This window comes from Ochlerotatus camptorhynchus, unplaced genomic scaffold, assembly GCF_037179485.1.
Source record: "Ochlerotatus camptorhynchus isolate MF236.1 unplaced genomic scaffold, CSIRO-AGI_Acam_v1.1 ptg000367l, whole genome shotgun sequence".
In the NCBI taxonomy this organism is placed as follows: Eukaryota; Metazoa; Arthropoda; class Insecta; order Diptera; family Culicidae; genus Ochlerotatus; species Ochlerotatus camptorhynchus.
Window position 1 is genome coordinate 696,755 of NW_027040855.1, and position 25,972 is coordinate 722,726.

At 38.7% G+C, this 25,972-nt stretch overlaps 1 protein-coding gene across 5 annotated transcripts in view; it reads left to right on the forward strand.

The window, feature by feature from the left end:
* cu (curled) overlaps positions 1-22,440 on the forward strand; it is a 116,585-nt gene extending 94,145 nt beyond the window's left edge. For all 5 annotated transcript variants that reach the window (XM_065232311.1, XM_065232309.1, XM_065232307.1 and 2 more), the window contains 5 exons: positions 20,087-20,319; positions 20,392-20,463; positions 20,529-20,650; positions 20,712-21,440; positions 21,507-22,440. In XM_065232311.1, coding sequence (XP_065088383.1) covers positions 20,088-20,319; positions 20,392-20,463; positions 20,529-20,650; positions 20,712-21,440; positions 21,507-21,677 — 1,326 coding nt within the window. In that variant the 5' untranslated portion in view covers position 20,087 and the 3' untranslated portion in view covers positions 21,678-22,440. The remainder of the gene's footprint in view (positions 1-20,086; positions 20,320-20,391; positions 20,464-20,528; positions 20,651-20,711; positions 21,441-21,506) is intronic.
* Positions 22,441-25,972: the final 3,532 nt, after the last annotated feature.

Genomic DNA, 25,972 nt, shown 5'->3' on the forward strand with positions numbered 1-25,972 from the left:
AGGTGTTAGTTATTCTTTTAGTAGTGATTGTTTTCATTATTTCTGACGTGGCACGTACCACACAGTTATTAGAAAATGAACTACATACATATACATGTCGAACCATGGACCTTCCCGATCACCAGCCGCTTGCCTTGTCATTTGAGCTATCCTAGAATTCATCATAAGGGCAGCTCAATAATCAATAATAGCTTGCTTGAAAATGAATACCTATCAGCACTCTTGATCGCAAGTCTAGCTCCTTCAAGGCCCTGTGGGAATGATTAATTCATTCATCCTTATTTTACGTAAGACCAATGTTACCTCTTCACCTCTTCAATTCCAAGGAAAGGATGCTCGATTATTTTTTAAACTAGATTAATGCATTCATTGTCGTGAGTCATGCGATCGATGATTACTATTTAAATTAATTAGGCGTAGAACACAAATAAAAAAAGGGTTGAACTTGGGATTGAACTCACTATCTTCTACTTGGAAAGCGGAAACGGTAACCACTACTCTACTGATTTCGTCTTGTTGTTAGACTGAACCAGTGTTGTCAAATAATGAATCTAATACGTCGTTTATAAAGCATTTACAAGGCATGCGATTAAAACATGGACGCATGGTATTGCTGATTGCATCTGAAACTGGACTGTCCCCAAAATGCGAAAAGTGTGATTAAAGTGCACGTTTCCGTCAAATCGTTTTGATGTCTTTGAAGCACTTATTGCTTGCATCATAAGGAATAAGTGCACCAAAGATACCAAGACGATTAGACGCAAACTTGCAGTTTTGTCACACTTTTTAATAAGTGAAAACGCGCCTATTAGTCCAATGTATGTTATTAAATCAATTGAAAACAGTCGAATTAAAGCGTCAATGTGTGTGCAAATTACACTTATTCAGTTTGTTATTAGATCAAACTTCTGGTGTTGAATTGGTAAGACAGTCAACGCTTTTAATAAGAAAATTATTCAGTGCAATAAATGTGCATCTATCGATCTCAATGAGCTTTTTTCAGCACATAATTCGACTACTCGTTTTATTCAGCTTTGTACACTATAATACAGAATTTATTCAATATATATGCTTATTTGTGGCTCTGAATTGTTTGTTGGGTAAGCTGCTAGAATGCTGCGAAGTTGCTTGCCTTCAACGAAAAATAAAGCTAAAAGCCTCTTCGTGACCTTGATTTTGTCGATTGAAGCTGATATTGTGACACCCTGACTGTGATTGACTTCGATATCGAATGTTTTAAATTTCATTCAAAGTAGTGGGTAATTTATTTTGTAACTGTATTTTGTAATCCAATCGAATTTTTTATCAAATTTGGCATTTCATAAAAAAAGATAAACATCAGTTTTTTTTATATTGGGAAATGTGATCTGAAAGTTGAGGCCGACTTCGTTAAAAATTTTAATAAATGTTATCAATGTTGAAAGAAATTTCACCTTTCTCATTCGAAGTGTCCATTTCCTTTACTTAAGTTGTAACCGATCCTGTTAGAAGTGTTATACCGAGTAAGTTAAAGATTGAGCTCAGGTGAGTTCAAAAAAACAATTGAATATTGACTTAAATAGTGGAGGTTCTTGTTCGATGGTATGTCTAATAGGGTTAACTACCCCATTTCCGGCCAATTAAGCACAACCCGCACTTAGTCTTTCTTAATCTAGCGCAGTTTAGCATCAAACGGAATGTTATTATTACTGATGGCTTCCAAATTTATTTACCTTTCCGTATGTACCGTAATATTTGACAAAGAGAAACCAATCGTTGAGATATTGCCAAAGTCTAACACTGCTTCTTGACGCCCAACTCGGCCTACGGATTCTAAACTCGGCCTAACGCATAGCCCCGTAACGTGGGTAGATCACCTTTTCGTGGTACGTTACGGGATGTAAGATCTACCACCAAATCTTAGTCTTGACTACTTCAAACTAGGGGTACAGGATTTTTCAGTAATCAAAGGAACACATCTTAGTCCTTGTTACTTTTTATGCCTTGTTGATAGTGATAAGTCCTCGGGTTGCCTGTACCGAGGATGATCTTGAAACAAGGAAAAAATGAGTTAGTTAGTCTTCATCTATGTGATTCCTAATCTTCTATTCATTGTTCTCTAGTTTGAAGTGGTTAAGACTAGGGTTCTGATGCATGGTCATTATCGGTGTCATTGCTTATTTTTATTGCTAAGGAATCCCATTTCGACTGACAAAGGGGCGCGCCTTTGGAGGGTATTCCAACACTCCGAAGGGTATAAATAGCGGGACCTTTCATTTAGAATCGATTCCCTGCGATGAAGGCAAGAATGACAACTGTATCAACACCGAATACTTCATCATTTCTCAATAGTGATAGAGTAATACGACATGCACTAAACTAAGGACACGGGCTATACTACAATAGATCAAATTACTGGTCGCAGTAGTGTTATGTCCCGAACAAAGAAAAAAAAAAAAAAAAAACGCATTGAAACGCCATTGAAACGCCAATGAAATCACTTCGGCCTATCGGATGAAGATAAAAATTGATTCTGTCGGAGCGCTTCTTTTGTTTTTGGGAATAATGGGTGCAAACCTTCATATCACACGTTCTCATTGACTTCGTTTTGTAGTTTATTAACTAAAGTATCGTACCAAACGCACAATTGACCTTTTAACTCTGAAATCATGGATTTATTTGAAGTTTTCTCCTCGATAGGCCCAAAATGAGTGATTAGGCCGAAGTAGTGCTCTACCCTATCTCTTAAAGTTACAAATTTGATTATAATTTATGAATTATATACCGATTGAAGCAAGGCATTTCGATGAAATCAGCCAAATTGTTTTTAAAACCATTGAAGTGTTTCAAAGACTGTTGGCATTAGTGTTTAGTCTGTCAATCAAGCAATTTAAAAAGCATTAGTAAGCGTGATTATCTCTCACTCCAAATGGTCTGGATTCAATCCCAGTCGGTGCTGCCGGGATTTTCTGAGGCATCAAATCTCTGATCACGCCTGGCGTTTGCAGCATTAGTACTCAGTACGGAAACAAGATCGACGGAAAACAAATCAAGGAAAAAAGGTATTATTGCTGAAATGCCTTCATTCCAGAATATGACAATTAATTCAATTGATACTCAATATTTCCATCCAGCAAATATAATTTCGTTCCATTAGCAAGGATGGATCTTTTCGAATCTGTTTACGTTAAAAAAATATACAGCCAAGTAATTTAAAACACATTAGTAAGAATAACAAGTTAATTTTTCAGTCGGATTTTATGTTGGATCGATGTAAAAGATGCGAATATTGTAGTTGTTAAAATCGCGTAATTTGTATTTAAAAAATATTAAAAAAAAAAGAGCTAAAAAATTGTTTATCTAATTCAAAAACAATAAGCAATCATTGAAAGAATACAAAATGGGAAATGGAAATACTACTCCATCTTTATGGATGGTGGCTAGTTTGGCGTAGAATTGGATATGTTTTGGAAATAACTGCAATACCTTGTAGGGTAGAGCGCTGCTTCGTCGTAATCGCCCATTTCCGTTCTATCCATCAGAAAATATCAATATTATCAATGATTTCACCGTGCACAAATCAATAATAGGTTTATTCCGATGCGTTAGTTTATTAGCTACAACATAAATCCTGTTAGAGTGACGAATTTGATTGATTGTTTTATCTTTATTAAGGAGGCTTTCAGCTTGAGGCTGGTTCGCCTCCATAACGACGAATTTAGAATTAAGAAGCAGTATTAGATTTTAAACAATATCTCAACAATTTGTTACTCTTTATCAAATCCAACGGTACGTATGGGAAGGTGCATAAATTTAGAAGTCATCTGTTACAGAAATATTCCAAACCCGTTCAAAAAAGAGAGGTAAAACGCGGGTTGTGCTTAGTATAACGTAAATTAAAGGGCGAACACGAAATTATTGCGACACAAAAATGTCATGCCAATTTTCTTATAATGTTTAGAATCAAACCAAAATTTTAGGGTAGTTTTATACATATATTTACTTCAAAAATCAAAAGAAAAGTTAATCGATGGAGCCTTGAGTGTAAAATTGAACGCATTTTCGCTTGATGCCCTCCATCAAAGTCTTTACAGTGTCATCCGGTACCAGTTTTTCAGTTTTTTTCCATTTTCTTAACATGTCCTTCTCGTCTTTGACTGTCTTCTTGCTCTTTCGAAGTTCCCGCTTCATTATTGCCCAGTACTGCTCCACCGGGTGCAGCTCCGGACAGTTTGGCGGATTCATGTCCTTTGGAACAAAATGGACAGAATTGGCCTCATACCACTCCAGCACACTTTTAGAATAGTGGCATGATGCCAAATCTGGCCAAAATAGCGGAGCTTCGTCGTGCTGCTGCAAGAACGGCAAAAGGCGCTTCTCGAGGCACTCAGAATTGAGCACTCGGAATTTGCTTAAAATAGGCTTTTATATACGTTTCGTCGTCCATCACACAGCAGCCATATTTTGTCAGCATCTTCTCGTAGAGCTTCCGTGCCCGAGTTTTAGCCGTCTCATGGCACTGCCACCCGGGTGGCGGAATAGGAACACAAAAATAAACTAGTCTAAAATCCGGGAGGCACAGCGCTATAAGAAAAAAAAATCAGCAACCGAAGGAGGCAAAGAGAGATCTACTAACGTCCGCACTGTCGCTCGTCACGAAGCCGAAATGACGTCTGACACAAAGTAGTTGGAAGAACTAAAGTTTTGCTAGGAAAAATATACATAGTCAAAAAAAAAAGCTTTAAAAAAGTTTTAACCTCTTGAATAACAAAAAATATTCCTTTTCAATATTTTTAAATGCTTTTTGTTAAACAGCTTTTTAAAAATGCCTATCTTTGTAAAATTCAAAAATGGTCCAATACAAAGTTGACAAAAATTATGAAATAAAACTGCTGTTTTTAACTGTTATTTTGTTTAAGTCGACAACGATTCTTAAGTCTTTGAAAATAATCCCCAGTGCACAACATTCAAAACAATTGAGAGTTAAGTTTAAAGTCGTAATAAAAATATAATCAAATGTTTATATTCTACAATTTTCTGCCAAATTTTTAGTGTCTAATTCAAAAATTTCTTAAACGTTGTAACTTTTGAAAATTATGTAAAATGGAAAATATTCTTTATCTAAGTGGTATATTCTCATTTCCGATTTCTTTGCTTTAAATTATGCAATCATTAGATGTTATGATCATATTTTTTTTATTTTAAATATATAAGAAGTTAATATCTAAAGTATATGGTTGACACGTAAAACATGTCAATTCCGCTTCCGATCATAAAATCGCTGATTGTGACACAACATTTTCGTCAAAAGATGAACACGATAACAATAGCAAAAAGGAATCCCCCAAATCTGGCAACACTGCCACTCAACCGAGGCTCAACCGCATATCACCGCCACTGCGCCTGACAAACATTTCGCATAACTGCACGCCCAAACACATGTGTTTACCTTTCCCTCACAGTCGACAGTATGTTGACGTCTGTGGGATCATCAACGTTCGAACGGTGTATGTTGTTTCGTGACTGTTTTCTCTGTCGGGTGCCACCACGTTCGAGTGAATAAAATCCCTTCCCCCACAGTGGTTTGGTGTGTTGCTTTCTTCGTTTCACCGTAGAAAAAAATAATACAAGTGTTGGCATCATTCGAGTGTGTTTATGTTTTGATTTTTCTGCTAATAGCATCGATGTTGAGGGACCGGATCGGATCCACGACACACAGTCGGGAGTCCACATAAACAACAGCATTACATAAGTTTGCACTTGGCCGGGGGGCGATATGTGTTGTATCATCATCATCATCATCATCATCATCGTCGTCGTCGTCGTGGTAGAAGACGACAGCAGAGCACAGTTTCTTGGCCGATGGTCAATGTCAGGTGGCGTCTGTTTTGTTGTGAACGAAAAAAATATGCTTGCCTGAGGACAGAAACGTGAAATTCACGAGCCGAAAATATACGCAATTTCCCCGGCCGCAGTGCACGAGCAATCGATTGATCGATATGTACGTGGAAAGGAGGGAGCATGGGAGGGTAGCCGTTATTGCGTTGTTTGTTCAAAAGGAGTCAGTTTGGATTCTTACTAGTCGCTGGGAGCTAAGATACGAGCGATATGATTACTTTGTTTACATGGTGTTGGAAAAGGGAAAAAGAGTGTAAACAATGTTTAAAAATATCACCAATCAGTGATAGTGCTGAGTAATTTGCGTAAACAGCTGCTTTAAATATATTCAACTCAAATGCTTATGATAAATTTATCATATCCCATTCGCTAAATAACATTTGATTCCCTCGTACAAAGACAGATTGATATTTAATTTAAAATTTTTGAGAATTTTAAAATCAGACATCAGTTTCTATTTAATCATTAATTGGGACACATTTTACGCCAACTCGACCATTTGCTGGCAGAACCCAATATAACTTTGCGGGTGTAAAAAAAATGTCACAATAGATAAAATAACTGGTCGCAGTGGAAAATGTACCCAACAAGAAAAAGAAAACAGGATATGTCTCGCTCAGGCTTGAACTACTACACTCGGAAAACTGTAGCAAACGAATTTAAATATGAAGAACTTTGAGTGTGTGGGTTTATTTCCTTTTAATTCCTTTAGAATTGATTATCTTTTGACAGATACACGTATTTCATCTACTACTTGCAGACTTCATCAACGCCAAGTACTCAACACCACTTGGCACTGATGAAGTCTGCAAGTATGTAGTAGACGAAATACGCGTATCTTTCAAAAGATAAGCAATTATAACGGAATTAAAAGGAAATAAACCAACAGACTCAAAGCTTTTCATAGAGGTTCGACAAATTTAAAAGATTGAATTTAAATACTTTTCTTCCAATGACACCAAACGAAATTTTATTAATTTACTCTGTAACATACTTTTTTTTAATAATTTTGAGGATTTTTTATACTTTTTAAAACGACATCATATGAAAGTAGTAAACAAATGCGTAAATAAGAGAATATGATTATACTCAGGTCTTTTTTTACACGCGTACCGTGTAAAAAAAACCGTGTAAAAAAAAAACCTACGAGATTTTGATTTTTCACATGCGTAAATGTTTTTAAAAAATCGGATTTTGATGCCATTTGTAATTATAGCATGCTATGGTCCATATAGACATATTTAAAAAATTTCTGTATTTACACCAAAAATTGTGATTTTTTTCTAAGTATGCCATTCGATTACCTATAGCTTGAAACGGATAATGTGATTGAAATCAAGTCGATAGGTTGTATCGTTGTCGAGAAATCGTTAAAAACGTACCGTGTAAATCGCGGAAAACCGTGTAAAAATAACCGTGTAAAAAAGACTTCAGTGTATATATACATGAAATAATATGGATGGAACTACATTCCAAGTTTTATAAACGTTTAAAGTATTCTTCAAGACCAAATTATGGCCTACAAGGCTATTATAAAACCAAAATTTTTACTTCGGATGAGTAGATACGGTCTTTCCCGGTGAGATTTGGGTTTTCCTGCATTTTTTCCCGGTTTTTTAACTGGAAAATCCGAATTCCCGGTTTGATTTTTTCCCGAAATTCCCGGTTTTCGCGGTTGGATGGACACTAGACTGATGCAAATTTTGACTTTTTCGCTCCACAGTGCTTAAATGGTTTCAAATCGGGTCCTGATTAGCCTCCCAAAGTTACAACTCATTTGGTTAGAAACAGACTTCGCACAAGCCATTTGAAGTTTACATGTAAATTACTATGGGAAATCTCAACTTTTTGTTCATTGCCTTCTAGTCATTTTCCATATTGAGCTGCGAAACAGTTCGATAGCCATTCTTATAGAAAATTTTCTCAGCTACAACTATGCTGAAAATCGTTTCTATGTAAAACGATACTGGAAAAAGTTATTAATTATTTAAGAGATTGGTAAACTTATGACATGATCAAGCAGCTGCTCTGTAGGCAACACTGTATTTTGCAGTGTGACATAGTAGCCATGATTTTTGTTTCCTATTCAACGCCCAAGAAACACCAATGTTGCCTGCTGAGCAATTGTTTGAGCATGATCATAAGGCATCAGCGCATTGAACCATTGATTACTTTCGTTTAATCAAAAAGTGGTCTTCAGCAAAGTTGTAGCTGGGAAAATTTCCTACAAGAACAATTGAAATTTTTTGAAGCAGACCGATATGGTTAATTATTAGATAGACATGAACAAAAATCTTGGTTTTACTATAGTTATTCCCATACAAACTTCAAATGGTTTGTGCCATCTCAGTTTCTCACTAAATGGGTTCAAATTTTGAGAGGTTAGTCAGGATCCGATTTAGAATCGTTTAAGTATTGTGGAGTGAAAATTTCAAATTTTGCATCACTCTAATGGACACCCTATCTGTTCAAAATTTTATTGGATTGTTCTCAAGCATTTCTTTTAGTATCAGTTCCCTTCACAAAGTTCTGTTCAGATTTCTTCTAAACTAAATTTGAAATTCTTTCTGGGAACCCCTGGAAAATTTCTTCATAGCAATTCATAAATTCCCTGCATATCACTCTATAAAATTCAGGAAATTCGGCCATAGATTTTTTTTCACTTTATGAGTACACTGAAACTTCGTTCCATTCGCTTGAATCCTCTATAGAATTATTATGCAATTTGCATCAGAATTGCCTTAAAATTTGGCTCAGAATAATACGTCAGTTCTTCTTTTAATTCCTCTGAATATTCTCTTGGAATTTTACTTCAAATTCTCTAAAAACTCTAACCCGTAATTCTCTTAAAACTGTTCGCTTTTGGAATTATACTCTCAACCAGTGCTGAGATTTGTCATTGTCATTGACAGACTTTTGCGCGATATTGACAAAATTGTTTTTCACATAGTCAATGATAGACTTGATCCTCAAAAAAATCTTTGTCAAAATCTCATTCATTTTTTCGTCAATGACAAAGATTCACCTGGTAACAGAAAGGGTAATTTCTTGCATTTTGAGACACATTATTGTTATCCAAGCTGTTCAGGCCGTAGATGCTTGTTCAATTTAATGGCACCATGTAATTGTTTTCCTCAAGCCATTTAATTTCATTTTAAATTTAGCTAATAAACAAATCAGCACATGTTCGTCACTGACAAAAATGCCACTGACAATTGACATGGTTTGCCTTGACGATGACTGTTAGCTCAAACGAGTGACCAAAGCAGAATTTTGAGTATCACCGTGTATTGTCGAAATTGTGCAGCACTGCACAGTGGTCCAGAATGCAGATTTAGGTGGAATGATATGTTTTGAGCCTGAAATTGAAACTTTAGACTAAAAGTCTCTTCTACAAAGTAGTTTCTTATAGTTAGGCCCTCATTTTTATGACAATGAATTCTAGGGTGGTTCCTATTATCATTAAAATCAAAAATCTAACTTTTTTGTTTGAATAAATTAAGGTATACATTCTTCGACAAAGTTATAGCTGAGCAAATTTCAAGCAACTTTATTGAAGATAACTTTTTTGTATCTCTTAAATTGGCCGATTTAGAGCTATTTTCTTGAATTGAGCTAGGGTGGCTCTTGAAAAAACAGTTTTTTTGCTCTAGTTTTCTTATTTCAAATTTCTCAGTAAAGGTGTCTTCAGATAACTTTTAGATCTTAAGAAGGCGCAAGTTTTTGCTGCACAAAGCTTGTCAATATCTTTCGCCGATCAAGAGTTATTGACGTTTTTATACTAAAAATATGCACTTTTCAAATGTTAATATCTCTGGTTGGTATGTTATTTTTTAAACTCATATAAAATCAATTTGAATTTAGTCATATTTTTTACTATATTTAGGTATATCTTTTTTATTAGAAGAGATACAGGCAACAAATTCAGGTATAAAACATTCGTCTAAAAGAGTTTTAAAATTCTCTCCAAGATAACTATCATGAGAAATTTCAAATAAAAAGTTATTGCTAAAAAACTATTTTTTCCAGGAACACCCTAAGTCAACTCCGAAAAAATACTCCAAAATGAGAACGTTAAGAGATAGAAAAAAATTTCTTCGACAAAGTTGCTTGCAATTAACTTAGCTACAACTTTTTTAAACACCACATGTTTTTATTTTGTAAAACAAAAAAGTTTGTTTTAAAAATTCCCTAATTTGAGGACCACCCTGACGTTTGCAAACACCAAAAGAAGGGAATTTTTAAGAACAAAAACTTCTTCGAAGACACTAAATGTCCAAATATTGAAACAAATGTACTAGCACATTTTATATAAATTTGTCATTAGAGTGGTCCTATGAAATCCATTTTTTGCCAATAACTGTTTTATTTGAAATTTCTCATGAAAGTTATCTTCTAGAGAATTTTAAAACTCTTTTAGACGAATGTTTTAAACCTGAATTTGTTCCCTGTATCTCTTCTAATAAAAAAGATATACCCAAATATAGTAAAAAATGTGACTAAATTCAAATTGATTTTATATGAGTTTAAAAAATAACATACCTCAAATTTTGTCATATTATAGAGAATAACATACGCGCTTTCGAATGCCATAAAAAAACTTTTTGTTTGTTTGCCCCAACCAGAGATATTAACATTTGAAAAGTACATATTTTTAGTATAAAAACGTCAATAATTCTTGATCGGCGAAAGATATTGACAAGCTTTGTGCAGCAAAAACTTGCGCCTTCTTAAGATCTAAAAGTTATCTGAAGAAACCTTTGCTGAGAAATTTGAAATAAGAAAACTAGAGCAAAAAAACTGTTTTTTCAAGAGCCACCCTAACTCAATTCAAGAAAATAGCTCTAAATCGGCCAATTTAAGAGATACAAAAAAGTTATCTTCAACAAAGTTGCTTATAATCAGCTCAGCTATAACTTTGCCGAAAAATGTATACCTTAATTTATTCAAACAAAAAAGTTAGATTTTTGATTTTAATGATAATAGGAACCACCCTAGAATTCATTGTCATAAAAATGAGGGCCTAACTATAAGGAATAACTTTGTAGAAGAGACTTTTAGTCTAAAGTTTCAGTTTCAGGCTCAAAACATATCATTCCACCTAAATCTGCATTCTGGACCACTGTGCACTGCTCTCAACATTCAATTTGATTGGTATGAAACACATCCGTTACAATCGTCATGGAATTTTCCACAGCTTTTATCCTGAACCCTCACAATTGAATTGGAGTTCTAGTCAAAACTGTCCTGGATTTCTTCAAGAAACTTCACTTTCTTTAATGTTTCCAAAATTGGTTAAACCTAATTAAAAGGTCTTCTAAGTTACTTTATCCTTGCAAATCTAGTCCGGTACAAGGGTCTTGAATTTTTTTTTCAATGTCCAAAATCTTATTAATTTTTTGAAAAGAGGACGAAGTATATTTTTCCGATCTTCAACGAAATTCACGAGGATTTCCCGGATTTTTCCAATTACTACGAATTCCCAACTTTTTACCGGTTTTCCCGATTTTCCGGTACACTGGTCATCCTGGTATGGCGTTGGAGAGGTTACTTAATAAAAAGTTTAATGCACTATTGGTATCACCGTGTAGGGCCATTGGGCCGAAGGCCACTAGGTCGAACGCCATTAGGTAGAATGGGTCATAGGCTAAATTTTGAAAAATGAAAGATTGTTGAGCAGTTCCAAATTGTCAAAACATTGTTGCACGGAAACAGCATTTCTGATCGAAATTACGTCTGAGACAAAGTTGTATGGACAAATAATGTCTATAGCGGCACCGGTGGTGTAGTGGTAATCGTGATTGCCTCTCACCCCAGCAAGCCTGGGTTCAATCCGAGTCGGCGCCGCCGGGATGTTCTGAGGCATAACATCTCTGATCACACCTAAAGTAAAGCCGTTGGTCCCCGGCTCATGAGGGTCCTGGTGTTGGAGTTGCCTCCCTAGCGTCGGTAGCATTGGTGCTCAGCACGGAAAACAAGATCGATAGAAAACAAAGCAAGGAAAAAAATAATGCCCTTCTGTAAAAAAAAAATTAGAATGTAAAAGTTCAAATGTTGCGCTTGGTCAAATTCAGACTTTCTGACTTAAATATATAAGTTAGGATCCAGTATTTAATCCTGATTGTAATATCTCACTCTAAACTTTGCGATTCTCTCGACATACCTATAAGATACCGGGATTTTTTTTTTAAATACTTAAGAAATGCTTTAGAAATACCTAACGATAGTTTGTTTGTTCGGTTGTTAGAGAAATTTCAGTCTCGATTTCAGTTGTTTATTTTTCCGAGGTCAAGTATTTTGTGTAGATTTGTATAAAGTTCATACGATGTTAAAATTTCAAGATCAATAATAGAAAAGGCCTCAACTCCATTTTGTAAACAAACCTTGTAAGGCCATTTTGTAGCGAACCGAAGTCCGCCAACGCAAACCAACAAAATGAGCAGGTAGATGACATTGTCATCTACCCGTTTGTGTTTTAGGTTTGCGAATGTACGTTTCGGTTCGCGAAAAAGTGGTCTTACAAGGTTTATTTGCAAAATGGAGTTGAGGCCGTTTCAATTGTTAGTCTTGATTTATTCAATTAACAGTATAAACTGCACACCACTGATTGTATGCATTGTGACTCGTTGACCCAGTCCCAGAAGGAAGCATGGACTTTGGAATCTATCGACCATTGCTCGTTTAAGTTCATAATTCAAATTACTGGAAGAAGATTACAAAAAATATGGGAAAACAATTACTTAACCTTGAAGAAATCGATCGAGTTGGAAAATTGAGTTAGAGAGAGGGATGCTTCTTTTTTACTAGACAAAAATGATCCAGTTTCACAAAGAACATTTAAAAACCCATTATTATTGTTTTTATTTATTGTAAACTGCAAATTCTATGGTTCGATGAAACTAAATAAAATTAAATAGATTTAGTGTGAACAGCTTTGGTTTTATAAAACATTTTATATAAAATCTCTAATAGGTTTGTAATACTCCCATATTATTGGCACTCTGGACTGACTAATATGATTTTCGGGGCGGACCCGTAAGTAGAGACACTTACGCGAAATCCACGGAAATTTAAGAATCTCCTTCCAACGATACGATCCAACAAATCGAATAACACAATTCGCAATACTTATTAAGCTTCCTACAGGATGGTTTGTTAAGAAGGGCGCGTCAATCTCACTGAAACTGTTGGAGTAGAATTCACACCACCACAATCGAATCGGTAGGATAAAGAAAATGATAGTGTTTACTCCCTCCTAGACTCCGGTTGTCATACCACTCCATCGTCCAGTTTCAGGTCAAATGATACCTTGATGCTCCCTCCCAACTCAGTATTTATTTATATGAAGTAAATATATGTAATGGAGAAATGAAATATATCCGAACATAACAATATGAAATAATGAAAATACATTTATGTGGATAAAATAGCTGATATTCTGCAATTCAATTAATAACTGTTTTACATATAATAAGATACAGCTTTATGTCTCCTCAGCTCACAGCATAAGGTGGATGACCGAGCTAACCAGAAAAAGGAATAAAAGTTGAAGGGTCTGTGCCTAGGAGCACGAACAGAAGCTTGACGTAGGACCGCTAGTGGACGGATCAAATGTGAAGAGCATTTAGTTCTTTTAATCGATCGATCATCTATTATCTTAACTCTTTCCGTTTTTGAACTGTAGACGTACCAAATTTGTAGTATTTTTTCAAAGAGAATCGATCAAAATCACTTGCACCCCTACTTCCAAGTTTGGTTACAAGATTACAACTCTGGAGAGCATTTTGTATGGTCGTTGTGGTTGTTTGGTTCTGAATATGGACAAACAGACACAGATAAATTGTATTCCAACTCTTTACTGTAATAAGCTTTTTTTTTCCTTGATTTGTTTTCCGTCGATCTTGTTTTCCGTGCTGAGCAACAATGCTATCGACGCCAGAGAGGCAGCTCCCACACCTGGATCCTACCTATCGACCCATCACAACTCATGAACCGGGACCAACGACTTTACATCCCTTCCGAACCCAGGCCTGCTGGGGTGAGAATTAATCACGCTTACCACTACACCACCGGTGCCGTTACTTTAATAAGCTTGTTGGCCCTGAAATGGTCCGTTTTGTTGCCAAAGTTGGTGATGATTTAACCTCCGAAATCGTACAGAGTGCATATCTGTCGCTTCAAAGCGTAGATGACATCTATGGCCGCTTACGCTTGGCGTGTTCAGTGTAGGTGACAGCATCACGGATCTAATTTTCAGGAACACCTTCAGCACACCTCGTAGACCAGACCGGAGATACGTTTGACACCGCCACGGCGAACTAGACGACGGATGGCAGTTATCACGAAAAACCTTGCGATGACACTTGGCGCCTTCTTTACCAAGAACTCTTCCTCCTTTTCCTGTCTTTTTTGCTTGTTAGGTAGATGAGTGGACTACCTAACCTGCCACCATCTTCCTACTGCTGCTAATGCTGCTTCTGCTGCCTACTCACCACGCCGTCCGAAGCGAAAATGAGTTGAGGATAGATAGCAGAGCTCTTTTATATCTTTTCAGGTTAAAGCAGAATGATATGGTGGCAGGTAGTACTCGAATATGTCGACTGGGTTTTCGAAGAACATTTATTTCATGAAAACAGTGATAAAATTATCACTTTTTATTTGAACATTGGACAATGCTTGACATTACCAATTTTTCAATAGTTTATTGTTTAAAATCATCATCATTCCATTTCAATTGATGCGTAGAGGTACTTTTGATCGATTGGTGATAAAATTATTGAAATTGGTCCATGGGCAGCTGAGTTATTAATGTTCAAAATCTTTCATAATTTTGTTACATGTTCCATTTTCGGTTTCACAAAGTGTACCCCCATATAGAAATCACAGGCGTAGTCCTACGACAAAATTATTAATAAAATCTTTTGTTCGCTCGGTCACTAGCGATAACGCTATGTCAGAAATGGAAAGCAATAATGATATAATCAGCTTTCCTTTTTGAGCATGAGCATGAGCATGACTGACCATCCACGGTAGCTACCCTGTTATTTTCAGATCAGCTGTAATTACACAGAGAACCAATAGACGATGCTTGGGACTAGCAATCATCCTCAATGTGTAAAAACTGGTCAAACTAGGAAATTTCAGTGCTGGCCGCGCCCGAACACAGGTCAAGATAGGAATGGGTAGGAATATGTTGACATAACACTCGTATTGATGTAACCCGAAAAACCTCTGCATTTCCACGAGGAGTCACTGGGATGTTGGGTAAGAGGGTTGGGTTTGCAGGAGGGGTCGTTTTGGTAAGCGATAAGCTGAATTGATGTCTGAACGATCATATAACGCGAACGAGCTTGGGATTGAACCCACAGATTTGTGCTTAGTAAGCAAAAACTTTTGACACTTGGCAAACAAGCTCCTTTTAATCATTGAGTTTTTTTTTGTTTTTTTTTGTTTTTGTTTTTTTTTTAATGTTGTCTCAGAGCCAGTTTTACATAACGTTAATGTTAGACTGAAACGTTTCCTTAGAGGCAGGCTCTAAGCCTGACCTTCTACTATCAAATGTGATGAACTAGCCTACGGCTAAAAATCACAAAAATAAAGAGAAAAAATTGAGTTGCTGTTTTTACCATGTAGTCATATTAACAAAAAAAAAAAAAAAAAAACAATTGTCAAATCTTGAAAGTCGCTGGGTTTAAGATTAGACTCACGATGTTCTGCCCAGTAAGCAAAAACGGTCGCTCTAAGGCCACTGAGCCCTTCATATCGCATCAATCCGCTATTCGAGTTGTTGTGACCAATATTCCTGGGATAGCATTTTTCTGCTCAGTAAGAAAACCACTGCAAGCGACGCACAGTGGGACCATTCTGAAAAAGACGGTAAATACCTTTTTCTCCCCTTTATCGTCGTTTTAAAGACTTGGTGTACTGGAAGAAGTTTCTCGTAATAATGGTCCGAGTCTTTTCAAACAATTACCTAAATATTTATTAAGCTGGTATTACACTTGCAAAAATTATTTTTTTACTGGTTCGAGATAATCGCTTTATGTCTTGAGCAACGTTGTAGAAAAACAAATTTTATGAAACTTTGCTCAAGACACCAAGCTTCTATATCTTTATCTTTACAAGATTTAAGTGAATTTTTGACAGGAGCACCTTAAAATCGCTTTTTTTTGTCAATTTTCGTATTATAATATCAAATAAACGGGGTGATATGTTCTACAAAGTTTTCAATATTCTCAAAACACACAATTTTGCTCAAGTCAACGGTAGTCTATATAGCTTACATTTTTTTCAATTTAAATTTCTTTTGAGTTTGTAGGTTTTAGCAGCCACATTTAACATGGTTTGATCAGTCATGATGTGAAGTATAAACGAGCCTAAAATCTCAATCGGGTCTGGTCAGGCAATTAGGTTTTGTCAGTAATTTGTTTCTATACTTTTGTTAGTAAATCATATTTGTATTTTCATTTTCCAATGTCAAAAGGCTAAAAACAATAAAAAAAGGAAAAGTTTTCAACATAATATAAAGCATTCAAAGTGCAAACTCAAGAGGAAATTTAATTGAAATATTGGTAATATGTTGCCTTTAAACCACTGTAAAACAAAGCTATACATACTACCGTTGTCTTCAGCATAGTTGTGTAATTTGATGATATATGTAGAACATGTCAAACCGTTTAGTTGAAATTATAAGACCAAAAAAGCCAAAACAGTGATTTTAAGGTACTACTGTCAAGAGTTCACCTATATATTGTGAAGATAATGATATAGAAGTTTGGTGTCTTCAGCAAAGTTTCATAAAATTTGTTTTTCTACAACATTGCTGAAGACATAAAGCTATTATCTCGAACCAGTAAAAAAATAATGTTGGTAAGTGTAATACCAGCTTAATAAAAATTTGGGTAATTATTTCAAAAGACGTGGACCATTATTACGAGAAACTACTTCCAAGACACCAAGTCTCTTAAACGACGATAAAGGGGAGAAAAAGGTATTGATCGTCTTTTTTTTCAGAATGGTCCCACTGTGCGACGGTCTTTCAAATCCGAAAAATAAAAGCTACGAAAATGGACGACATCATGGCCTTCATTAAGTTTCACTTTCACGCGACGCTATTTGCGCTATGAAATACACAATATAAAAATACATAACTGGAGCGGTCACTACCCGAGTCTTGCCACTACTATCAAGGCACACCAAAAATAACAAGGTCCAAAATGCGTTCTTTTGCTCACTGAAAACTCATGTTCAGGACTAGGTCCCGGTGTTTAATCCAACTTCAGCAACGCAATACGAACATTTTATCTACCAGCGTTACTGGATTGAAAAGATAAAAATGAATAAAAAGGAACGAACTCACCAAGCTTAGCCAAAGGCAGCTTGATATGTGTTGATGTAGAAGTGCAAATTGTGGACGGTCCGCTTGACAAAGACCAACATGAACTAAGTAGTCCAGTTTGTGGTAGAGCTTGCTGCGCACTGTCTTCTAAAAGCATGTTTATCCTTTCCGAGAAACTTATCAATCTTATAACGCGATTTGTTGCGCTGTTCAAGCTCCTCCGGGCTAACTCTCAGCAGGACCGTGAACAAGATAGCTTTGATAAGGCGCCTTCATCGGCTCCTCCGCGCCTTCGGTTATTTGATGTCGCCATATAATCATCTTCCCTTTTAGTCGTGGAAAAACTACCTTTACTATAAAGCTCACTCGGGCTGGTAGAAGGAAACCAACACCTTAATCAGCTGAACAGCGGTTAACAGTTAAACTTTCTATGTGGATAGAAGCACAAGGATCAACTACCTAGTGAATAAATTCCAAAGTATAATGTCTACCTGTGTCACTTGTTCACGAGACATCGTTACCGAACATAAACCTTCTATCTTGGCTGGGTATTAAATTAATAAAATTATAAAATTGGACTCAGAAGTTCCCGTCCTCAATAACAAAAAATCACTCAACTATTGATAGGACCCTGGGCGTTTGGAGCATCTCTCCTGTTTTTTAGACGATTTATGGATATGAGTTAAAAATATTTCAATTAAAAATAGATTAAAATATATTAAACAACAGCTTTTTTGCCATTTAAGTTGTTATTATCATTTTGATTTATGACCAACATTTGTGAGCTTTTCAAAAGTCTTTATTTTTTCTGGAAAGAATTTTTCAATGATTTATTGAAAGAACATTAAATACGCCAATGAGGTGAGAGCTAAAATGACCGAGTTCCTGAAAATGTTTAAAGATTGCTTGCAGCGAAAAAGTCGATAGCAGTATTTGATTAGGACGAAACTTATTTAGTAAACAACGACTACAAACTTCAGCCATCAATTTCTCGTGAGAATTTGACGGTTAAAGTCATTGTTTACAAAAGCAACTTCTCCCTATTGAAATGTCGATGAATTTTGCAAAGTTTCATGTTTGTTTTCCGCTGTTCGACCTATATTTGCTCGAAGCCTGCACTAGCTTTTGCTGATGTGCTTATTCCACAAATAAAATAAATTACCTTTCTCCATTTCCAAACCTTTATAAAAGAATGCCATAGAAGAGCAGGTGATCTCACAACAGTCAACTCAGTCAACTGACAATGGGGTCAACACCATTGTTCTTGGGTAAATGACCGTTGGTCATTCGTGGAAATTCTGTTGTTAATTGCCACTCCTAAGATGATTAAAGATGAATCGTTAATTTAAGTGAGAATCATCAATAAAAAAAATTCTATCGCTAGCACTTGTGTACAGGACTATTTCAAATCATCCATCCATTCGTTCAATAGATAAAATACCAGATTCTCGCAAAAAATAAGCTAACTAATTGTGATTATGGGAATTCGTACGGGAAAATGTAGGGTTACCTACCCCATTTCCGGCCTATTAAGCACAACCCGCACTTAGTTTTTCTTAATCTAGCGCAGTTTAGCACCAAACGGATTGTTATTATTACTGATGGCTTTCAAATTTATTTACCTTTCCGTATGTACCGTACGGTTTGATAAAAAGAAACCAATCGTTGAGATATTGTCAAAAGTCTAACACTGCTTCTCGACACCTAACGCATTGAAAAGCCATTGAAACGCCAATGAATTCAGTTCGGCCTATTGGATGAAGATAAAAATTGATTCGGTCGGAGCGCTTCTTTTGTTTTTGGGAATAATGGGTGCAAACCTTCATATAACGCATTCTTATTGACTTCGTTCCGTAGCTTATTAACTAAAGTATCGTACCAAACGCATAATTGACTTGTTCAATTTGAAATCATGGATTTATTGGAAGTTTTCTGCTTGATAGGCCCAAAATGGGTGATTAGGCCGAAGTAGTGCTCTACCCTATCTTCATGCACTTAAACTGATTCAAATGACTTATTCGTACCATCAATCCGTAACATTGCATCGGTCGATTTCCATAATGTAAACCTTAATTTACAATCCATCGTTATGCGTTACAAAAGTTATAATTTAATTTTTTCAACTACCCTCCGACTAGTCCCAAGCCATCGCAAGTAGAATGCGATAACGACATACACAATCTTAAACTGTGAGCTTACTTTGTTGGCATCTAGTGAAACCGCTCTGCATATCATTTTGAAATCATAGTGAAACCGCTCTGCATATCATTTTGAAAAAATGGCTTCCAATGACCCCTTGGTGAAGATTTGTTGTTTTTTTTTTCCTAGCTAAAAGAGACTATGTATTCGAAGGAACAATTCGACTCACTTACTACACTAACCCTGATCCCGCGTACCGGATAATCTTGTTTTGTCCATCTCCTCCATATGAATGCGCTCACATTATCTAGGCTGAAAGCAAAAGATAAAATCCTTCATTCACCTTTCGCCAGCGCTTCATTTGCTATGCTACACGTGCTTGACCGCGTCGCCATACACGAGCAAGCTAAACTTTCTACAAGGTTCTACTGATGGCTCTCGGTTAGTCTCAGTAGGGTGGCGCCAGTTGACCGGGAAGGACTTGAAATTTTGTTATCTCAGGGTTTCTGTGACTGCAGGAGCGAAAATGATCAAGACAAACTTAATGTCGAATGATGTGCCTAGTGAAGAGCAGCATCCGCCGCCAGGTGCTATGAAGAAATCGCACCTGCAGCGTGTTATGTTGCAAAGGTATCCTTTTCAGTCAATTGCTATGTCCACTTTCAGAAAATCACCATGCGTCTCCTTCAAATTCCACTAACACAACCGGACAACTCTTCTTTATCATTTCAGAATGGGCTCCTTTACGTCGGCGCCACAAATCAAGAACGTCGACTGCCAGGATGACAAGCTGGAGATATCGGACGGGATGTCCATCCCGGATCTGGTCGAGTACTGTCGGTTCATGCGGGGTGAAGACCGACCGCAGCTGGTGACGCGAAAGTTCCTCCGGCCGGACGAACGGACCAGCCAGCCAAGTCTTGCCGACGGCTTCCGGATGCTGAAGTTGGATGCCATTTCCAAGAGTGAGTATTGGCGGTGATGGTTTGACGGCGGGAATGCAAATTGTTACCTTAAAGATGTCTCTTTGATTACAGCGTGCAGTGAACCAACAAAAACGACAAATTCGGCTCAGCTACGGATATTCCAGTGGAATATGCTCTCGCAAAGTAAGCTTTGATTGGGTGAAAGCAGGGGGACATCGATTTAATGAAAAACAAAAATCTTTTTCCAGCTCTCGGGATGCACAATGACGGTTTTGTTAGGTGTCCTATGGATGCCCTCACGTGGGAGTGCAGACGATATCAAGTGGTTCAAGAGATAGTACAAAGCGATCCGGATATTATTTGCCTTCAGGTGAGTGTTGTCTCGTAATTATACATTGCACCCAACCCATATTCTTTTTTTTTAATTCCAGGAAGTGGATCACTTTAAATTTCTCCAGAAAATTTTGGCCACCCAAAACTACGAAGGAGTGTTCTTCCCCAAGCCGGACTCGCCCTGTTTGTACATCAACGACAACAACGGACCGGACGGCTGTGCCGTATTCTACAAGAAGCACCGCCTCGAGCTGATCAACCATTTCACCCGGATACTGGAGGTGTGGCGAGTTCAGAGCAATCAGGTAGCGATAGCGGCTCTCTTCCGGACGCGTGACACCAATCAGGAGATCTGCGTTACCACCACCCATCTGAAGGCCCGTAAAGGGGCTCTGCTGTCGAAGCTGCGCAACGAACAGGGTAAAGACTTGCTGTGCTTCATCAACGGCGTTGCCGAGAAGCGTCCGGTCATCGTGTGCGGTGACTTCAATGCGGAACCCATCGAACCGATCTACAGCACCGTGTTGAACTACAATCCTCTCGGGCTAGCAAGTGCCTATTCTGAGCTACTGGCCCAGGAATTTCCCCAACTGGCAACTAACGAAAACGATCAGAACGTGCTGAACATGGTTCCCCTTCAGCAGCATAGAAACAGCATTGGTTCTAATCACAGTGTCGAAGATGAGTGCAATTTAAGTATCGCCGAAAGGACAAAAGCCGAACAGTCGGCTGCCTTCGAACCCCCCTACACGACCTGGAAGATACGGGAAGAGGGTGAAGTGTGCCACACAATTGACTACGTCTTCTATTCCAAAGATCACATCACGGTGCGTACTGGTTTTGAAATGTTAATACATTCTTATCTTACTAATCTCGTTTCTCTCGAACAATAGGTGAAGAATTGTCTCATGTTCCCCTCGGGTGACGAGATCAGTCCGGATCGAACACCATGTTATAAGTACCCTTCCGATCACTTTTCGCTAGTCTGTGATTTTGAGCTACAATCAACCAGTAGTAATCAACAGCAGCACCAACAGCAAGAAAAAGAACAGCCACAGCTCTAAGGACGCTTCTCAGAACAACTGAGCAAAGCAAGGTAACACACGTGTCATTGAGTGGATGCTAAAGGAAAACTTACGACCGTACCGAAAGTATCAAATTAGCATGTAAGGACCATTGAGAAACTGTATTTTAAGCTATGCTTAAAAGCACAAACCCCCAATTAATGATTACAATTCGCGAAATCTTCCACAAAGGATACAGTATGCAGGAAGCTTAAATTTAGCTTAAGTTTTAACGCCTAGGACATCCCGAGCAGGAGTCAAATCGATCGGATCGGTTCGAGCCTGGTTCAATTAACGATAACACGAAAAGAATATAATTGTACAGTTTGTGATATACATTGTTGTGATATTAAGAATGGAGTGCTTCCCCCAGGATGGGCAGGCCGCTAGAAGCGAAGGAGGGAGAGATGAATCCCGTTATATATTTTTATGATAGTTATTTTAAGGTGATTTGATTACGAGTAACAACTTGACGGTTTTCTACCAACAACGATGGATTAGTTTTTTTTTTTTTATGGGATTGCCCTGGTTTATTTCTTTTTATAATGCAAGCCATGAAAGGAGCGGTTTTAGGTTTACAAGCAGCGACGAAATTTTATATTAACTACAGAAAAGGAAAGCTGGGAAAAGAAATGTGAATCAAATTGACAAATGGCTATTTTAACGATAGATAGAAGGAATCGTCAGATTGGGAGAATATAATTATGTAAAAGTGAGAAATCTGTAAGATGTGTTGATGAAATAAATACAACATCAAGTTTAATCATCGTGTGTTTCATTTGGAGTGATTTTTACGGTGACAGTTTTCGATACAGTTGGTTTGAAGAGAGTGGAAGAAGGTAAGTCAGACGGTTCTGTTTCACGGGTTTTAAAAAAAGTAAAAGGTTATATCCAAGGCACGACCGTAGATTTGACGTAAAGACTGGAGCACGCAAAAATTGGTTGACAAACTAATCGTTTCTTTCAGTCAAAATTCAAAACACAAAAATCTTATTATTTTTCTTTTGGTAGTTCAATTCATATATTTAAAGGAGAAAATGTTCGTTTATTCTTTTCGTTTGCCAAATTCGAACTACCGTGTCTTCCGCTTAACCCCTTCCATTTAATTTTGCACAGTGGTCTCGTCGATCTTATTCGCCGCCGAACGCCAGTTAGATTTAAACTGCTGCTCTTTTCCCATGGATTTATTCTTTGCTCGACTGTCGAGCTGTTCAGTCCGTATTTTCGCTCGAGTTCTCAATTCGATTTTGTTTCGTTTTGTGCTGTCGCGTTGCGCCGTGAAAGTGTCACCACCTTCTCGCGTTCTGGCAAGTTTAATTGAACTTGTAAACATGAAAAAAATGGTGCGTAAACGTGCCAATGAGCCAGCAGCGGGCCCTTCAAAGAAGGTGCTAATCAAGCCCAGCGCGTCGCAGGATGACGCCAGAAAACGAGTACTGCAAGCCAACCAGTATGCAGTTCCCATTGCAAGGCGAGAGCGGATTCCCCGCTTTTCACGCCGGTGAAGGATGTTGCCAAGCTGGGTGCCGAACTGGCAAAACACAAGCTGCTGCCTCACTTCAAGCTTTGCAACATCGGTACCAAAATAATGTGCTCCAGTCTGGAGGAGTACAAACAAATAGGATGTTTCCTGAAGGACAACAACGTGGACTTCTTCACGCATGATCTGCTATCGAGCAAGCCACTGAAGGTGGTTTTGCGTGGATTATCGTCGTTCGAGGCTGCTGCGGTGAAGTCCGAGCTGGAGCGGCTTGGGCTCCAACCTGAGGCCGTGTTCCAGATGAACCGGCGTCCCAACCAAAACACCAGCTTCCGTGATCAGTTGTTCCTGATGCATTTCACGAAGGGATCCACCAGTCTTACGGCTCTGAGATCCAAAATCTGGGACCTGTTTCAGGTCATTATCAGTTGGGAGCATTACAAACCCCAACATTGTGATGTAACGCAGTGTATGAACTGCCTCTCATATGGCCATGGCATCAAAAACTGCCACATGAAGACAAACTGCGGCAAGTGTGCTGGAACTCACTCAACTGCGTCTTGTGAGCAAGTCGATGACATCGAGCCAAAGTGTGTCAACTGCGGTGGAAACCACCAAGCCTCCAATCGCGGATGTCCCAAGCGAGTGGAGTTCATTAATATCCGTCGGAAGGCCACAATCAACAACCAGCTCGGTCGCCTTCGTAATCATCGTTCGCCTCCTGTACTAACGGAAGTCCAGTACCCAGCTCTCCAGCCCCGTCGACATGTTCCGAACCTAGCCCCGCTTCCGCTTAACAACCAACAAGCCAATCCCGCGAGTATCCAAATGGTTCCCAACAGTCGGACAGTTCAGCATCGTCTCGCTGTTGCTGCGGCCCAACCAATTCCAGGTTCATCCACCGCCCCTGGTTTATCATACGCTGGTGCTGTCTCAGGTGAATCTGTCGACGATTCTCCGTTCACCTCGGAGGAACTTGTGATGCTCGTGGCCGAGGTCATCATCATCATGCGTACCTGCAAGACTCGATCTGAACAGCTTCATGCTGCCTTGTCACTCGTCACCAAGTATGGACCGTGAAGCTATACAAATTGCAAATTGGAACGCTTCCTCACTGACGAACAAGCATAGAGAGCTACTCGATTTCCTTAACCCCAAGGAGGTCGACATTGCTATCATCACCGAGACGCATTTGAAGCCCGAATTAAACATATTCCTTCCCGACTTCCGGATCGTCAGACTTGATAGCACCTGCTCTGGAGGTGGAGGAGTGGCCATCGTTGCAAGACGGAACATCAGTTCCCAGATGCTACCAGCTGAAAACAATTGAAGCCATCGGAATGGAGATGAGCACATCATTTAGCCCAATCACCATCATCGCGGCCTACTGCCCCAAGCAAACCAACATCAGGGACGGGTCGTCAGTGGCCCTCCGGACATCATCAAACTCACCCGGAGGAACGGGAATTTTATCATCGCTGGCGATCTGAACACACCAAGCTTGGGGCAACGGTCGGAGCAATCGAAACGGTACCATCCTGAATGAAGACCTGCAAGAGGGCCACTATACCATCTTGGCCCCGGACTCTCCCACCCGGTTGAGTCGGTCTGGGGTCCATGCGTCCATCGACATCTTCGTAAGCAACATGGAACACAACATCTCGCAACCTGTGGCATTCCAGGAGCTGAGCTCGGACCACTACCCGGGCCGAAATTGGATCTTCGGTAAACTGATTCGAAGCTTCCCGGTGCAACTACCATCGAGTCAACTGGGCGCAATATCAACACTGCGTCGACACAACCATCGACTACGATGTCCAACCGGGGACGTCCGAAGATGTTGACCGGTGTCTACAAACCATCGAGGAGGCAATTTCCCGGGCCAGGGAACAACACGTGCCAGTATCCAGACAGGTGAGTAACACTCTGAACCTTGACAGCCCTACCAAAGATCTCATCAGACTCCGTAACACCATTCGTAGGCAGTACCAGCGTACTGGCCTGCCTAACTTGAAGACCAATTGTAATCGATTAACAAAGATCATTCTGGCCAGGATGGTGGATCTCAGAAATAACGATTTTGCTAGTAAGATCCGCTCTCTCCCAGATTGTGCTAAGGCCTTCTGGAAACTTACAAAAATTCTTAAAAACAAGTCTAGGCCCATTCCCCCACTGACCCCACTGGATCGTCCCGGCGACCCAGTGGTTCATCTGATAACTCCTGAAGAGAAGGCTGCCGCGATAGGTCAACACTTCGTCAGCTCCCATAATCTCGGACAAAACATCGTCAGCCCTCATGAATCTGAGGTTGCTGAAAATGCAACCAATCTTCTTTAGATTCCTAACATTTTTCCAGAGGAATCCGAGATTACGGCTGACGAAATGCTGGCCTATATAAAATCATCTAAAAACATGAAGGCCCCAGGTTTCGACAACATCATGAATCTGGAACTCAAACACTTGAGTTTCAGATTCTTCAACCATCTGGCACTGATTTTTAATCAGTGCCTCAGACTTGGCTACTTCCCCTCGTGTTGGAAGTCAGCTAAAGTCATACCCATCCGGAAACCTGGGAAGGATCCGTCCTCTCCTTCAAGTTATCGACCAATCAGCCTTCTCTCAGGGTTATCAAAACTGTTCGAAAGAGCACTGTACCACCGGCTCCTAACATCTGCCTTGTTACTCGAGGAACAGTTTGGTTTTCGGAAAGGTCGTTCGACCGTCCACCAGCTGACTCGAGTAACAAACATTCTCAGACGGAACAAGTCTGCCGGTTCTCCCTGATGGTGGATCGTTGTCTCTGTTCGCAGATGAC